At 36.7% G+C, this 18,861-nt stretch overlaps 3 protein-coding genes across 3 annotated transcripts; 1 reads left to right on the top strand and 2 right to left on the bottom strand.

The window, feature by feature from the left end:
• Positions 1–762: 762 nt before the first annotated feature.
• LOC112589537 (glutamyl aminopeptidase-like) lies at positions 763–6,448 on the top strand. Its single transcript, XM_025303314.1, has 7 exons — positions 763–876; positions 1,031–1,574; positions 2,877–3,323; positions 4,796–4,979; positions 5,654–5,831; positions 5,971–6,052; positions 6,376–6,448. The coding sequence occupies exons 2-7, from the start codon at positions 1,039–1,041 to the stop codon at positions 6,446–6,448; spliced, it is 1,500 nt and encodes a 499-aa protein (XP_025159099.1). The 5' UTR covers positions 763–876; positions 1,031–1,038.
• A 1,702-nt stretch (positions 6,449–8,150) lies between these two features.
• On the bottom strand, positions 8,151–8,998 carry LOC109503737 (uncharacterized). Its single transcript, XM_019840844.2, has 2 exons — positions 8,767–8,998; positions 8,151–8,662 (listed from the first exon to the last, which is right to left on the bottom strand). The coding sequence occupies exons 1-2, from the start codon at positions 8,942–8,944 to the stop codon at positions 8,427–8,429; spliced, it is 414 nt and encodes a 137-aa protein (XP_019696403.2). The 5' UTR covers positions 8,945–8,998; the 3' UTR covers positions 8,151–8,426.
• A 3,710-nt stretch (positions 8,999–12,708) lies between these two features.
• Positions 12,709–18,563, bottom strand: LOC105182047 (elongation of very long chain fatty acids protein AAEL008004). Its single transcript, XM_011139192.3, has 5 exons — positions 18,257–18,563; positions 14,397–14,587; positions 13,991–14,071; positions 13,527–13,710; positions 12,709–13,269 (listed from the first exon to the last, which is right to left on the bottom strand). Exons 1-5 carry the CDS (start codon positions 18,315–18,317, stop codon positions 12,926–12,928), a joined length of 861 nt encoding a protein of 286 aa, XP_011137494.2. The 5' UTR covers positions 18,318–18,563; the 3' UTR covers positions 12,709–12,925.
• Positions 18,564–18,861: the final 298 nt, after the last annotated feature.

Raw genomic sequence — 18,861 nt, 5'->3', positions numbered from 1 at the left:
CATAAAATAGTAATTTGTACCATGTCTTCTCAGAAGGAGTATATTAAGCACTGTATTTTTTGTGCTCCGGTTAAAAAAAATTGCTACTGAAGCCGCCAAAATGATTTGTTTCGGTTTAGATGAAGATGCTGTGATCCACAAAATTTATAAAATGGTTTCAAAGTGGGTTTCGAAGTGACCATTTTGATGTTATTGATGCAGAACGTAGTGGAATGCCTGTGGAAACTGTGAGACGCTCTGATACGATAATGTCCTAGTTGTTATAATTCAAACAAAATGACTTTCTTCACAAAATCGTAATCAGGGATGAAAAAGCATTATTGATATTATTGAGTGAAATCACAATCTTTTTACCGAAATAGAATTCGCCAGCTGCCCGAAAGATGAGAGAAGTTTGTTGAAAATAATACGGATTATTTCAAAAGTTAACTATGTTTGTCGTTTTTTTCTTGTAAATAGACATTAAAATCATGCTGAACAAATGAAAAAGTTTATTCTCTTTAAAGTTTTTAAAACAATTTGTCTTGTCAATCTTTGTGATGTTTTGTCAAAGTTTACAAAATTGTTAAATTCAGTAAAGTTTCCGAAATAATATATGAAATATAATATTTTCCATATTGTTTAATATCAGTTCAGGATATCAATATTAACTAAATATGCTATTACCTAGCAAAATTCTTTATATGTAATCAATCTAGCGTCAAGGTGTTTTTCAAAACGTAACATTGTTGCGTGATTTGTGTTTATATTTTTTGTGTCTAACTCTCGGCCAAGTAAACGGACCTCTATATCAGAAGCTGTATTTATGCTACGTACGGTAGTAGGCAACGAGCACCAGAAGTGGAAATATCAAATACAGAACATATATCCACATAGGTAAGAGATATTGAATCCTTATATCCGTTGTATTAGTCTTCTTACATTAATATCAACATTAAGTAACAATATTATGGAACAATGACCTCATAAATGACCTCATAAAAACGTATCATTAACTAATATTCTGCAAAAAATTAAATTCCCCATTTAGGTACATATATGGCTTTGAGAAATATTTACATGGAATTCCTAATATTATTGTTAAGTTACATTTCGATGTGCGCCGCTGTTCTGCCAGACTACATTGCTACTGATCATGATCAATCTTTAGACATAGACCTGCAACATTGCTCGGATGTTTCCTCTTATAATGATTTACTGGTTTCTAACTCTCGGCCAATTCGATATAACATGAATATCCTAATATTTTCGCTAATGAATCCGAATTGGAACGTAGTTGACTGTATAAGTGATATCACGTTCATTATTGAAAATTCGATAAGAGTCATAAGTTTGCACGCCTATGAATTGGATATCAACAGTCGGATAAAGGTTGTAAATATCAACTCACTTGAAAGCTACAGATTAACTGGCTACCGTTATTGCAAACACTCGCAGATTTTGGATTTGCAGTTTGATAAAATAATAGTTCCTGGGACTTATAACTTGTCAATTGGCTCTGTTAGTCGTCGTCCTTGGAACGGTGTAGTTAAATACGAATACAAGAAAAGTGGAACAAATCTTGAGAAAGCAAGGTAAGAATTTACGAGAATCATACTGCTAACCATTGTATGTAAACATTCTTTTCTGCTGGTACAAGTGTTATGCTGGTTATACTGGTTTATATAGTTATCATTCGTAAAAATCAAAAATAAAACCGATTAATTCAACGTTTTCTTATAAAATATTTATCGACAAAGTGTTCATAATCCCTATGTCGGTATATAAATCAATTAAAAATGATCATAATTGCGAAAACAAGCATTTACATAATTCATATTTGTATACCAGCCTTTTCTCAGTATTGACATATATATAAATTAAATTTCGTACAATTTTGTGTGATCATATGCAGACAATATTAATATCATGAGTTATGTAGAGAATATCTCTTAAGTCGATACAATGAATTCGTAACATGGGAACATATGGCAGATTAAGACAAATATAAAAGTCTTGTACTGTTTTGCAGTATTCGCGATAATTATCGAGTTATTAATCATAAAAGTCTAATAAGTGATCGTACGCCGAAATAATATTAAAAGAGTTGTTCGGGCTTAACGCGATTCAATCGATTCAGCTGGCGTGCGGCGAGATCTAGGAATGGCATCTCGCCGTTAAGATAAGACAAACAGCGCGGCACATTGTCCTTCTCTTCATCACATACCAACAACAGTTGCTGAATCGACTGGACCGCGCAATAATACGGATAGCTATATTCTTCTCTAATCATGCATGGCTGTGTGCGTTCACTCGTCACATTTCTATAATTAATAATCCAATAATTATTGCGAATATCGCAAAACGGTATGAGGTTATATGTTTATCTTAATTCGTTCTATATCTCCATGAATTTCTTGTAGCAAGTTATGGAACATCCTGTATAATTCATATATGTGCATTATGTTTGCTAACTCAAATAGCCAATAGAGGCATACAGCTGATTGAGATAAAGAAAAGGATCAAATAGCATTTTGCAAAAATCGTTAAAATGGATGGAGTTATGCATGGAATAAATGGGATGAATTAGCGTGTGTCGCGGCGGTACTGGATGGCGCGCTCGGACGTTCGAGGTTCTAGCGAACCACTTTGCTTAGCAACAGTTGCCATCGCGTAACTAAAGGAAAAAAGTACGTCGACAGCTATTGTTAGACTAAATGGGCTGCACTACAAGCTCTATCATTCGAGCGCGCTACTCTCTACTATCGCGACACATGCTAATTTATCCGATTTTTTCTATATATAATTTATCCATATATGTAGAAAACTCTTTTCCACATCTTTTATGTTATAGAATGGTTAAAATATTTTATGTTTACAATATGTTCTAACGATAGGTTAGTCATCATGCAACCTAACATGGCTCGGAGAGTGTTTCCATGTTGGGATGAGCCCGGATTAAAGGCAATTTTCAACATATCTACAGTATATCCTAAGCATTTTAAAGTTTTCTCGAATGTACCCGAAATATTCACAGAAAAGTTTGACTTCTACTTTAACAAGACGTATTTTAGTGATACGCCTTCGATATCTCCTTCCAATGTGTTCATTGCTCTGCTTGAAGACAACGATAATCATACAAAGAGTGAAATATCTAAGAGTGACACCATTTGGCACATGTCGCAAAAGAAGATGCTACAAGATGCAACGAGTATAATTGCAACTGTCGATCGTTACTTAACATTCTTTACGGAATTAACCGATGTATTGCCTAAGAGGGATCACATAGTGTTCCCAAATAATACAATAAATTCAATGGGATGTTTTGGTCTTATAATATATAGGTATATATTAGACATGTGAATTAATTCGGTTCGTTTTTTTCTTCCAAAAAAAGACTTTAGTATAAAAAAACATAAAAAAGTATACTAATCAAAGTATTTGCCATCGCTTGCTATTATTTTTTCCCATCTGTCTGGCAGTTGTTGTATTCTGTGATGGAAAAACGACTCGTCCTTCGAAGCGATCCATTCATTGAGCCATTTCTCTATTTCTTCATAATTGTTGAAGTGCTGGTCCGAAAGTCCGTGTGCCATCGATCTGAATAAGTGATAATCGGATAGAGCAATGTCTGATGAATACGGCAGGTGAGGTAAAACGTCTCAGCCAAGTGCTTCCAATGTGGCCTTCACAATCTTTCCAACATGTGGCCGAGCGTTATCGTGCTGGAAGATCACTTTGTCGTGTCTCTTTGCATATTCCGGCCGCTTATTCTTCAATGCGTTGTTTAAATGGATCAGTTGTTGTTGGTAAAGTTCGGCAGTAATGGTTTGGCTCTGTTTTAATAGTTCATGATACAGTAGTGTAGGGTGTAGACCCTTTTGGCCTCACCATATACAGGGCATTACTTTCTTGCCGTGAATATTCCGCTTGGGTATCGATGTGGATGGTTTTCATGGGTCGCTAATGGATTTCCTCCGTTTGGGATTATCGAAATATATCCACTTTTCTTCTCTAGTCACAATATGATGCAAGAAACCTTTTCTTTTTTGCCTGGCAAGCAAAATTTCAGACATGGCTTTTCACCTCTCGATGTCTTTTTCTTTCAGTTCGTATGGCACCCATCTTCCTTCTTTGTTAATCTTTTTCATGGCTGCCAAACGCACAGAAATTGTTGATCGATCAATATTCAACAATTGCGCGAGCTCATATTGCGATTGACACGGATCTTCATCGATTAGCGCCGGCACTTCCTCGTTCTCAAACTTCTTCGGCTGACCTGGACGAGATTTGTCATCGACACTGAAATCATCACTTTTGAAACGTCGAAACCATTCTCTGCATGATTTATCGGTGAGAGCACTTTCACCATAAGCTTCTACGAGCATTCGATGAATTAAAGCGGCTGTTTTCTTCAAATGAAAACAGAAAATGAGAACTTCCCGGAGATGATGCTTTTTTGGCTCGAATTTCGACATTTTCGAATTAGATAAACACGATGTTATTATTACAAACCCAAACGTTTATCAACTGAATATTATTGCCAGATATCAAAACTAAAGAATAAAGCCTTTTGCAGACATTATAGGTTAGAAAATTACATAGTACAGCAATTGACCGCCAGATAGACCGAATTAATTCACACACCTAATAATAAAATAGATGTTATTATCATGCAGTGTTTAATTCGTTATTAGAACTTTTAAATTAACTTTATACGTTAGTGTAATTTATGAAAGAGCTAAATTGTAGAAAAGCATACTGCCATTTCTATTATACATGTCATCACCTGATCATATGAATTCACAATTTATAGTGAAAAGGATGTTCCATATGATAAAGATATCGATTTCCCTGGCCGCAAGGCTCATATCGGCGAAGTCATTTCGCACCAAATGGCACGTCAGCCGTTTACAGCAGTGGTTACTCAGTCTCGGTGGGCCGACCTGTGGATAGGCGAAACACTATCGAAGCTTTACAGTCATTATATCATGAACGAGGTTAATATATATCTATCAGCATTATTAGAGGGCGAGATACTTTTGAATTTAAAGGCAAATGATCGGTATTGAAGACATTTCTTAATTTTTCTAATCGTTTTTCAATCATGTACAAACCTCATTGTATATGGAATACCGCTACTGCTAATGTGGAAAGAATTAATAGCACAACAAATATTTAATTTTGTAAGCATGACAGGTGTAAGGGTTTTCGTCATATATTTTGTATAATTTTTATATTTCAGCCATATAACTTTTGCTTGAAACCTCATAACATAACTGTTATATATAACTGTTATATATAAGTTACGGTCTCGTTATATACAATAACTATCCTGTAATATTTTAGTAACATGTTATTTGTATGTTACATAACTGCAATTTTATATGAGTGGATAATTACATCTAATGTACATGTATTATAACTTATTTATTTACTAATATGAGTGTATGTATGTGTAACTTATACTTTTGTAATTTGTTTGCAATTTACTTATTATATTATATAATGTTCAAATTATATAATACGTTAACTTATATAATATAACGTCAAAATTATATTCGTTATATTACAATAATATAACCGTTATATTTATGTTTGCTGGAGTACATTTGCATAATGTTAATTTGTGCACTAGCGTATATTTTAGTTATATCAGAATGATTTATTCTAGATTTTCATCGGTTCACTTAGTTTATCGGTTCAATTAGTGGATCTCTATGCAATCCAAATTCTTCAATTAACATTTCAGTATGAAATTAACTGTCAGATGAGAGCTCTTTCCGAATATGATGTACGAGTCGCGGATGAAATCGATGTTGGCCTCTGTTCTCGTTGGTATTATAATAAAGGTTAGTGTTTAACTGGAGATTTAAAAAAAAAATATTCATTTATCGTTGGAAGAAAATACCATATAAATTATGAGACTTGGTCCTTACTCTATGTAAACCAAATAAACTTGTTATATACATCGTTCTGTTTTATTTACAGGTCTCGCTCTTTTACGTATGATAGAGTATATAATCACACGAGATAAGTTTCAACTAGCTGTCAAAAAATATTTGGGCGAATTGTAAGTAACACTTTGTAGTATCATTATATAATACGTACTTCGCTATTAGGTGTTGCCTGTGAAAGATAACTATATGTACGAGAGAATTTATACTATTTCAAATCTATGTGTTTATGTATTAATTAATTAATCGGGCTTAAGAGAGGCATATTATTTATTACGTAGAATTTTGATATATTTATGCATTTACGTTAAAAAGCTAAACTGAACACGTGGTTAAGTAAAAATGTGTTTCGTATTGTAAAATTCATAAATTATTAATAACATAAACATATACACGTGCACGCACACATACACGCAACGTTGAACTTTTCTCTTTATAGTAAGTTTCGTTCTGCCACTCCTGATAATCTCTGGATCACTTTACAACATATACTTGATGACAGAAACCAATAAAAATTGTTAGAATTAGTGAAATTATGGATACGTGGTTAAGTCAAAGATATTATCCTGTTAAATGTTTTTCACAATCTTCAAATAATACAGTCAGATTAAATATCACTGGTAGTGTCGACATGAGAAAATCCACGTGGATGATACGACAACTTATACTTTATACAATCCTTTGCCTTACATGATCAGTATTTATGATAACTTCTGAAATTACAACTATTAAACTGAAGCAGAATATTAATTTTGTCTTATTTAATAAAGAACAAAATGGTAANTCTTCGACACGACGAGCTACTTCGCAATTTTTCAAACAACTGTCGGACAGGTTGCTTCTCATCAAATTTCTCTCTTGACTTCATTATATTACAATGAGGAGAATGTTAAATATGTACACTGACGCGTGCATGAAAATTATCATATGCGGTCTCATGGAAATCGTCGACTTCTCGAATAACTTAACCCGTCCATGACGATGAAAAAGTATTGAATATTAAATATTCATACGAACGCACGTCTCATTTTCTATTGATCAACTTTGTAGATTGAATAGTTAAAGATTTCCAACACAGTTTCTTGTTGCAGGAAATGACGACGTTATGTCACTAGGTGAAATCCTTTTAAATAAAATAAAGAAGAAAGAGAGGAGAAAAAGGTAATTGATATAATTAAGAAGCAAACTACATTCTGCATAGGGTCAACGTAACATTATACACATTTCGTGATCTTCCATATGTACGGTCGCGGACATAAAGGTTGTCACTTTTTTTTCTAATGACTTTCGGGACGCATCCCGACTTGAGAAAGATGAGAGCTGCTGCTCCGCCTGCGGAGCACGCCTGCGCTGTAAACTCACAACGAAAGGCGAGGAATGAAATATATGGTATGACATAAGTATGTCAACAATCATTTGCGTTTACCGGAGAAAAACCGCTCAGTGAGCGATTAGTGACTATTGGTCCTTACTGTTAGATCCTTACATTCGGACCAATAACGTTGACAAATTATTCAACAGTTGCTCAACCGTTGAGTGTCGTGAACGCACCCAATTCTTACATTTTGAAAAATCAGCAGCGGAGGGATAGATACATAGTGTAAGTCATTCAAATGGGAATGCGTCTTTTGCAAGGTATTGAACAGGAACAGGTATGTATATTAAATTTTAAGTGAAATCGAATTTATTTAGTCACTAATCGCTCACTGAGCGGTTTTCTCTGCTGAATGCAATAATTGTTGACATACTTATGTCATACCACGTATATTTCATTTCTCGTCTTTCGTAGTGAGTTACTGCGTAGGCGTGCTCCGCAGGCGGAGCAGCAGCTCTCATCTTTCTCGAGTTGGGATGCGTCCCGAAAGTCATTAAAAAAAAGTGACAACCTTTATGTCCATGACCGTACATACGTGAGTCGTTTGTAATGTTTCAAGCCTGAACATGAAGATGTCGTTACTGCGTGGAAAATGTTGTAAGATGTGAAAACTACATTTTTTAAATAACTGCTCCGTAATGCTTAGCCCTAAGTTTAGTTATTGCAATGTTTAGTTTTTGCAATGAGTTGTAATATGCGTGTCAGTATGTTTAGTTAACGATGGAAAAAATCAATTTCGTTCCGTAATTAAACATTTGAATCTGAAAGGGAAAACCATAAGAGAAATCAAAACCAAGTTGGATTTTACGTGATTTTGCTCCTTCATTTTCAACGGTGAAAGATTGAGTTACCCGAGTTTAAGGCTGGCCTACAAGTATATCTGATGACGAGCGCTCGGTTCGCCCAAAAACTGCAATCAGGAAATGGTCGGCAAAGTGCATCATATCGTACTAAATGATCAGAGATTGAAGGTCAGAATAATAGTAAATGACGCAGGCACATTTTCTGAACGTATGTTTAAAATATTACATGAAGATTAGGATATGAGAAATTTGACTGCATGATGGTTGCCGCATTTGCTGATGTTGGACCAAAAATACATTCGACAAAACATTTCAAAGGAAGGTGTTGCGTAATTCTTCTTTAAGACCTGTGCGGACCTCTGACTTGGTCGTGTTTAAAATAATTTGCGACCAAATAGCTGCAACAGGTGGGCGAGATTGTTCTCCGAATAATTCGGAAGCAAGGCCATTCGGTTCAGTCTCCTCTATATCAGGCAGGTTTTCTTCAAGCGTTGCTGTGATCACTGGTGTAGAGAAGGAAACATTATTAGGTGGAGATGAGACCTGTCCTAAAAGAAAAGGAGAGTGTACTGGAAATGCGATGGAAAGAGAGCAGATGTTTATATCCCTTTTGTGTCGCTATTCGTGGCGAGAAGCCAATACGGGGACATACCTGGATCGCCATCCTGGCCCCTGAAGGCCCTATGCTCAACGTATATCTCGGCAGAAGCCTCGCCGGACTTTTCCGAGGACAACGTGTGATCTAGTGGCGGAGGTAGAATCGTTGGTCTCTCCCCGTCCTCCGACACCTCGCTGGGTGCCGGGGACCTCCGATGCTTCCAATAATCCATAAACTCGCTTAGTGTGTGTAAGATTCGGTCACAAGATGGTGAACGCGTCACTGAATACTCTCTCTCTCAAGTGGTGCGGCGACTGGCGAGAGAGGTTAAGTCGCGATCTTGAGAGCGATCGAGAACCTGATCGCCTGCTAGAGGACCGCTCCCGGTGCTTACGTCGGCTCTTTAGTGAAGAACGTGGGGATCGGTCTTTCCGATGCTTCATCATGTCGAGAAAATTGGAAAAGTATAAAATAAGCGCGGAAACTTGAACTCACTTGACTCTGTAAGAAGAGAAAACACAATGAGGTTACAGCGCGCGTGGCGGCGCAGGGCGCGACAAAGCGCGCGCAGCGCTACTGGGCAGGCAGGATGCGACAAGGCGCGGGGGGCGCCTTTTTTTATTTGAACTCTGTTGACGATGTAGGTAAGAAAGGATAAACTACATAGTTAATCCATCTGGACAAGACCAGAGGGAATAAATTGTGTTTGACTCGATAAATACGTTACCATGGGGACATTATAGTATACCATTATGTCGTTTATTTGTTTTATTAGCTATTTTACAATTAAGTATGTCATCAAATGTTATAATAAAACTGTATTCATTTTTACAATATATTATGCCTTTGTATCCATGAATTATGCGAATTGTCGAATACCAACCATTTTACATACAGGGTTTGTCAAAAGTGTGGAAACCCTTAAATAATTTTTGTAAAAATGAAAATATCAAAAAACGGTAAAACATGTATTTTGATTTTTCAAGAAAGCTTGGATACCGATCATTCTCCACCCCCTTGTACGCGGGGATAAAAGGGGGTTGAAAATTTTTAATTGGACTAAGGATCGAATGGGGGCTCATTTGAAAGGTCTTTTCATAACAAACACACCCTTAAAATTTTAAGTCGCTACGACCTCCCCCCATTAAAAATGGCGGCCGTTTAAATTTCAAAATTTCATGCACTTAGTGTTATCCAGGATCAACCGGCTACTTAAATCAGTTGTTCTCACTGCTACTTAAAATCAGTTGTTCTCCACAGCTACTTAAAATCAGTTGTTCTCACGGCTACTTAAAATCAGTTGTTCTCATGGCTACTTAAAATCAGTTGTTCTCACTGCTACTTAAAATCAGTTGTTCTCACAGCTACTTAAAATCAGTTGTTTTCACGGCTACTTAAAATCAGTTCTCACAGATCTTAGGCAGATTAAAAATTAAACGTTTTAAAAATGGCTAGCGAATTGTCGGAACGTGAAAAAATCACTATCCTCATGATGCGTGGGATGGGGTGATAACGAACGGTCGTACGCTGCTGTCGCTCAATTATTTGATGAGACGTATCCGAATCGTCGAATTAATAAGTCCACTGTCCTAAAAACAATGGAACGTTTCAGAGAAACTGGTAGCGCAAACAATCGCCCTAATCAGAGAAACCTGCCGTTAACGAAAAAAAACAACTAGATGTTCTGCAAATATCTATTGAAAGTCCCAATTCTACTATTAACAGAGCCGCTCAAACTCATAATATTGCTCCCAAGTCTGTTTGGAGAATTTTAAAGGAAAAACAAGTTCCATCCATACAAATTACAATATGTCCAAGAATTGCAAGACGGAGATGTGGAGCTTCGTATAGATTTCTGTGAAAGAATGATGGCACCATGTTCGGCCCATGTTCCCTTATCAAATTGGTTTTACATACGAGGCAACTTTCACGTTAACGGGAGAAGTTATTGGGTGTACAAATTAGTTCGGTCCGTTTTCAAAAGATGGCTCCGGCTGTTATGAATGGTTTATAGTGACTGCCGATTTTGGCGGTTTCAGAGAGGTTAGACATCTACCAATAATATTCAGTTTATATCGCTTTGAGTTTCATATAAAACCTTGCTTCTTACAGTGTTGAAAATGTCGAATTTTGTGTTAACCAAGCAGCATTTGCGGGAGGTTTTAATTTTCTGCTTTAATTGGAAGAAAAGTGCAGCTGAAGCCCATCGAATGCTTGTTAAAGTTTATGGTGACGCTGCTCCAAATGATAAATCATGTAGGGAATGGTTTCGACGTTTCAAGGATGGAGATTTCAGCGTCGAAGACAAGCCTCACTCTGGACAGTCAAAAAAATTCGAGGACAAAGAATTAGAGGCATTACTCGAAGAAGATCAGAGTCAAACGCAAGAGGAGCTTGCAGAATCATTGAGAGTGACTCAACAAACCGTTTTCGTACGATTGGGACATGGGAATTATTCAAAAACAAGGAAATTGCGTGCCTTATGAACTGAAACCGAGAGACGTTGAAAGGCGTTCTTCATGACAACGCTCGGCCTCATGTCGTAAAAAGCCAAAAGTCGTAAAAAAATATTTGGAAACGCTCAAATGGGATGTTTTACCGCACCCGCCGTATTCTCCGGACATTACTCCTTCTGATTACTAGTTGTTCCGAAGGATGCAGCACGATTTGGCAGGTCACCGGTTCACTTCTTTCGCAGATATCGAAAATTAGCTCCAAACTTGGAAGGCCTCAAAAGACGAGTCATTTTTTCAAGATGGATTTCGAAAATTGCCTGAGAAATGGGAGAAAGTAGTAGCCAGCGATGATAAATACTTTAATTTATCTGTTCATTCTGTTCATTCATTTTGTTTTGAAATAAATACATCTTTTAACACAAAGAACGGACCGAACTAATTTGTATTCCCAATATATAACCATTTTAATTTGTTTATACATAAAATAAAATAAAATTAAAAAGAGATACTTATGATTTTGTTTACCTCCTCTCTTGTCGTGACGTAGTGACCTCATGCACCGTTTGTGAAGCTTTACTATGCATCCACTAGCAACAGTCCACGTTGGTCTGAATGGTTAGACCGTCGCATAGTAACCCCGGGTTCGAGTCTGGCTTCGTCCTGACGTACATTTTCTTTTGACGTATGCGTCATCACACACACGTTGTGAGAAGCTTTCGCTATGCGTCCCGCTAACAATTGTCTATTAACGTGATCCAGGTAGTCGAACCGTTGCATAATAGGAACCCCGAGAGTCCGGGTTCGAGTCTCGCATCGTCTCCTGATATACATTTTCTCTTGACGTATGCGTGAAGTCATGGTCATCATCTTGCCCATAGAAGCAATAAAAAAGATTTTGCGGAAAGAGTTATCGATAAAAAAATTTAATCAATTAACATCCAATTTTACTTAAAGATTTTGCAATTTGAGTTAGAGACCGTATTCCTTTACTACTAGTGACCTTCCTTCTTTCTTCATATTGATACGAAGCGCAAAAAAGTAGAGTTTCATTCGGCCAGAAACATTATGGGGATTGTTTTGTGAAATGGCCATGACATATGTCTCATCGATTATTTTTGAAAAAAAAAACTGTCACTGTTACACATCATGCTTCATTATTAGAATATCAGAACATACTAATATACTAATTCTATATAATAATATACTAAATATACTAATTCATATACAATAACACTAATACTAATTCACACATATGCAATCATCATGACCAAATTGCTTTATTACTTAAAAACTTGCTTTGAATGAAATGACTTGTCTTCCCTCCACTATTCGTTTGATCTAGCCTATGCGGCTTTTTTATTAGAACACAAAGAAATGGCTAGATGAGAAAAATTCGCAATCAACAGAGAAGCAATTGCAACAGTAAATGAATATTTTGCAGGGCTTGACCTAATCTATTTCGCTGTCGGAATGAGAGGACTAGAAGAGAGATCGACAAAATGTATCGAGATAAAAGAAAACTATAGTGAAAAAAAATCCATTTTGTCCAAAACCGTAAGTTCTTTATTGTTAGATTCGTGATTAATCAAACAGCCGATGTACATTGTATATTGTGAGCGAAACTGTTGTGAAATGCGATAACTTCATTGCGAGTTCATAAGTAATAAAGGACTAACATTTAACAATTTGATACCGATACATTAAAAATAAAAATATAATAACAGAGACAAATCGAGCGGATAATACGCCACGCGAAATTATCGCTCTTTCAATTTGCCACTTGAGATTTTCGCGGGGACGCCGTCCATCTCCATTTTCGTCGTCGCTACTGTACTTGTCGGCTTCTTCTTACTGTACGCGTAGTAGTAAAAGTCCGCAAATAATACAAGCATGAAAACTTGTTGCGGCAGCAACACCAGTGCTGGCCATAGCGGGTAACCGCAATCCATCCACAGTAATTGAGAAGTGTGATACGCCAATATAAAGAATTGCAGCATTTGTAGCTGAGTGATATGCTTCTTCCATGATTTCGTGTCTATTTTCATAGATGACAACAAATAGTGCGTGTACATAATCGAATGAACGAGTGTGTTGATTACTCCTGAAAGAAAATATTAACGATCGATCAAAAAACATAATGAGATGCAAATTCCCACGGCTGCATGTTATAAAATGGTTGTTAATCACAGTAATAAATTATACGAGAATGTTGGATTGGTGTCGCCGTGAAATACTTCATATACAAGTGAATTTATAAAAGATGAAGGGCATTTGCCAAAAAAATTTGTTTCTCCAGCATATTACGTAATACAGATCTTAATATTCCGCGAGTACATTTATCATTGCAATTATACGTACCTATAAATGTACCGTGACCACCGGGATAATATTTAAGGGCAGTCCAAACCGCTATTACCATGCCACAGTGGTGATATACGTGAAGGAAGTTGACTTGACTTTGTTTCTTTCTAAGTACAAAGAAGAATGTCTCCAGCAGATCTGCGATCTTGAGCATGAAGTAATACCACACCAATCTGGCAATCTGGTAAGTGGTTAAATTGTGTATTGTTTTGTCATTCAGTAACCTTTCTTCTTTTTTTAATACGAAGCGCAGAAAAATAAAGATTTCTCATGGCTATGATATAACTATATAATATACTAAATATCGTCTTATTTACAAAATGTAAGTACAAATTTCGCAGAATTAGCATCGGTGAAAGAAGATCAGAACAGAAAGAGAGTAAGGCAAAGTATGAGAGACGGGGTGTAACACATCCTGCTAATTTCTGTACATATGTAATTAATTAATTTCTTACAATTACCTGTATTGCATTTGGTGTATACGAGTAATCGACAGGTTCGCAATTAAAATTGTATCCCCTTAACCAAGCTGTATTTAATAGCTGTGTAAATATAAAATGTCTGTAAATCTTTTTAGACTTTTATAGACCAGTGTCATTTTGCTCGCCCCATTTATATAATAAAATGATCAATTTAGGATAATTCAGGTACAATGTTAAATATTACATTTAGAAGCATTCTTTCCTTTAAGCGTATCAAAAAGTTTACGAAATTAACAACATGACCGAAGTTATGACTTTTTACATGTTAGCGTTTGGTATTTTCTGTACATCGAATAATTTGATGATTAAGTGACAGAATGTCCTCTTTTCATCTTTACTTTAGTGAGAAATCGAAAGTTTAAGAGTACTTAAATTTACAACTTACCATATAAAATAAGTACATGTTAAATATAATTTGTAAGACATTATATATCTGTAATATTCTGTTCAACTTGTACGGTACCCTTTTTTCCATAAACTTCGGCAGAAGAACATATATGCTATACATGTAGAATATAATCAAAAGTGGGAGCCGCCATAGTGTGTCAACCAGAAAGAAATCTTTTGTACGTGGATCTTGAAACAGAAAAAAATTACTAATAAAAAATCAGTAAAAAATAGCAATATGATTACAAGTATGTCTTACAATTATGCGTATATACATATAGTCTGTTTGATAAAATTTTGTCCACTTAAACTTTTACATGGAAACTGCTACACGCGAAATTCCAAAGAGTTAATAGTGGGATAATTTTATTAAGATGTTTGGAATAGAAAGCTTCAATTGTTGTCCGACCTTCGTGAAAAAAAGACATATATTTCGTGATGCGTGCATACGCATAGCGTTTTGATGATTTGTTTTTTTTGTATACATCCTGAAAGACCAAAAATGTCGTGCTTTGCTGTTATTAAGTATATGAAAAAGTTTAAAATATTTATAAGTGAGGGGGCCAACCGCTACTTATTGAGGTGAAAAAAGTCGATGATTTCCCGGAACGTAATTCTATGCAGATAACGACGGACAGTAGATGCACTGATTGTACGAATATTTGTAGACAATATCATAGTGACGTGAATTGAAGCCGTATCGAAGAAAAAAGGGCTAAATCATATGTCATGTGACACAATAAGATGTATACGTGCACATAATGAAAAATATCGAAGCAAAGTGAAGAAACTTCCGCTGTCTGAAAAACACGTCGAGAAAAGAATTGCTTGGGTGTACCGAGATCTTGTTCAGCTTGATATACTTTTTTGTATATATTAGGTGTACAACTTTGCTTCAGCCGTTTTTTTCCGAAATTCGAGGCTTTATTATAAAAAACTGGTTATACATTTATGACTCAAAGTATTGTCCATCGCTGACCACTACTTTCTCCCATCTTTCGACCAGCGTACGAATCCCGCGTTGAAAAAACTGGTCATCTTTTGAAGCGATCCACGAATCCATGCAATTTCTTACTTCTTCATAAGACCGGAAATGCTGGTCAATCAGGCCGTGTGCCATTGATCGAAACAAGTGATAGTCAGAGGGAGCAACGTCTGGAGAATACGGCGGGTGGGGTAGGACTTCCCATTTCAACGTTTTCAAGTATGACTTGACCATTCTCGCAACATGGGGTCGAGCATTGTCATGCTACTGTTACGTCCTGCTGACTCAGCGGACCCTAGACTTCTTTTATAAATAAGGGAAATCGAATTTATGATTACTTATCATATGGCCGAATGCGCTCAGGCATGATACCACACGACGATATCTCTGGAATTTTCGATACCCCGAAAATACTAACAATCTTGAATCAACTCCTATCCTGTTTTCCACGCGCTTAACCATTGATAATAGTACCACGACATCGTTCTTAGAAATATCGATATGTACTTCTTAAGATAGCTGCCACGTTTTTTTTATTTACAAAAGACTTTCGAAATCCTCTTATTGCCACATGCATTTTATCTCCTATAAAATAATCTTCTGGAACATTTCCCCCAAAACCCCACTCTCTCAACCGAGCTGACTTTTTGAGAAAAGTCAAAAGCCTCACTCATTTCTCGCCGATCCAGCACCCAGGATAGACGCTTCTCTCCAGCACCCCTTCAGGGTTTCTTAACAATCAAGCCAACTTGTGGCTTAGACCGACCAATATTCTTCACTTGTTAATTATTCGGTGTAACGATCTTGTGCCTTCTTGGGCCATTGAGAGCGATCCTGCCGAAACCAGCTGCCTGTCCTTGGCGCAGAACTTGAGGCATCTATCCTCACAGAGACGCAGCAACCACACCTTTCATTGTCTACTAAGATCAGAGAAGTCCAGCAGTAAGTTGCTTATATTTTCTTTTACCTGAGTGACCTCTTTCGTTTCATTTTTTTATCTTTTCTTCTCTCTCTTTTCTTTTCCTTTCGTTTTACTTCCGTTTTCTATCCTCCTTGGCATTCCTCCTTAATTGTTAAATCAGACGTCAGTGGCCCAATCCTTTCGATCACAGTCGGACATAACGAACACGGAATATTGTTCTGAGTAATCGAGAATCATTGTTCTGAGCCCGATTGTTAACCACATATGTATACGGACACATTATAAAATCTTACAAATTTTATTTCATTGTGAACTTCCGTCTAATCACTAATAAAACAAGTTGTTTGTAATTGTAAACCAATCACGTTTTCCAAATAATTATTCTCAACCAAAAATTCTCCCTTCCCTCAACTGTCGCTCACGGTCCTATCCCAGGTAAAAGGATTCAGTTCCTTGACCTAAATAAAGGACCACCGACGTACGTCTGCGCCAGATAAAGGGATCATTCCGATCCATGATCTGTTCCGCAGATTTGCGAGTACGTCGAAGCTTGCGAAAGCAAGCGTCAAGTTGCGTTCCTCCTGCAGGACGTAACACTACAAAATCACTTTATCGTGTCTCTCGTTGTATTGTGGCCGTTTGTCTTTCAATGCTCGGCTCAAACGCATTAATTGCGTTCGATAACGATCGCCTGTGATTGTTTCAGTCGGTTTTAACAGCTCATAATACACTACGCCGAGCACTGGTCCCACCAAATGCAGAGCATGACTTTGGAGCCGTGAATATTCGATTTGGCCGTCGACGTGGAAGCATGGCCGGGATGTGCCCATGATTTTCTGCGCTTGGGATTATCGTAATGAACCCATTTTTCGTCCCCAGTCATAATGCGATGCAGAAATCCCTTCCGTCTTTGCCTTTCAAGCAACTATTCACATGCAAACAAACGTCGTTCAACATCTCTCGCTTTCAACTCGTACGGCACCCAATTTCCTTGCTTCTGAATCATTCCCATGTCTTTGAGGCGTTTTGAAATTGCTTCTTGAGTCACTCCCAATGATCGTGCCAATTCTTCTTGACATTGACACGAGTCTTCATTAAGTAATGCCTCCAATTCTGCATCTTCGAAAACCTTCTCTCTTCCATCACTATGCCGGTCTTCGACGTGAAAATCACCGTTCTTGAAGCGTTGAAACCACTCACGACACGCTCTTTCACTAATAGCGGCCTCACCATAAGTATTTAAGAGCATTCGATGAGCCTCAGCCGCAGATTTATTGCCAAGTTTATTGCACGACGTCTATGATCTATTTATTTCGAACATTACTTACCGCTAAAGCCATTTATAGGAAAACGGCGGAAGCAAAGTTGCAAAGTACACCTAATACGTAATTTACTCGTACACGAGTATTATGTCATCAGTATTATGTGATCAGAGATATATTCTGATTTCATTGAATTAAAATGCGTATTCGGCTGTGGTGCATATGGCAAAGCAAACATGACGCATTTATCAATATTTGCATGAAAAATAACAAGCTATTGTAAATATAGTCTGTTTTAATTTTAAAGGCCGCGAATTTTTCTTGCTTATAGTATTATAATATATATATAGTATTAGTATTATTAGTAGTATAGTATAATATATATAGTATTATAATATGTTTTTTAAAAAGTTTTAGACGTGATAGATAGCAGACGACTCGTTACTTTATAATGATGCATCACGTCTCTCCGCTGTGCACAGTGCAGTGGATCATGAATGAAGACGAGAAACTCTTTATTGTACGTATAAGTTGTACCCGAACTGCTAACTTACCGGTCAAGCGGTTACGTTGCCTTACCGTTATGATTCTTTGTTACATGCGAAAGTCCATCAATATAAGTTTCTCAACAAATGAAAACCGACAGCCAAAGAACGCGTAAAAATGGATATAATGGTTGAAACTCTAACCTGCTAAATGGTCGTTCAGGAATAAGTATCCTTTTATCACTTCGTTTGGAAGCGCAGTCATGATGAAAATCGAACAATGTTTATAATTTTCTTATTATAATCTTCGTACGCTTAATTGGATCTCTTTCTCTGTCTTTTTTATTTCTTCCTTGGTCCAAATATCCGTACCTCTTATCTTTCCCCCCAAAACAGTTATCTTAAAACGCAATGTTCGTTGTTGGAAAAGTATTGGTTTCCTTTCTTTGCTGATGCTTTTCGACACGACGAGCCACTTCGCAATTTTTCAAACAACTGTCGAACAGGTTGCTTCTCATCAAATTTCTGTCTTGACTTCGTTGTATTACAATCAGAAGAACGTTAAATATATACACTGACAATGCATCAAAATTATCATATGCTGTCTCATGGAAATCGTCGACTTCTCGAATAACTTAACCCGTCCATGACGATGAAAAATTATTGAATATTAATTACTCATACGAACACACGTCTCATTTTCTATTGATCGACATTGTAGATTGAATAGTTCCAGAATTCCAACAGTTTCTTGTTACAGGAAATGACGACGTTATGTCACTTAGGTGAAATCCTTTTAAATAAAATAA

The sequence above is a fragment of the Harpegnathos saltator genome, unplaced genomic scaffold (assembly GCF_003227715.2).
Source record: "Harpegnathos saltator strain DR-91 unplaced genomic scaffold, Hsal_v8.6 scaffold54, whole genome shotgun sequence".
NCBI classification, from domain to species: domain Eukaryota; kingdom Metazoa; phylum Arthropoda; class Insecta; order Hymenoptera; family Formicidae; genus Harpegnathos; species Harpegnathos saltator.
The sequence above is the reverse complement of the archived record's forward strand: the minus strand, read 5'-3'. Positions and strand labels throughout refer to the sequence as shown.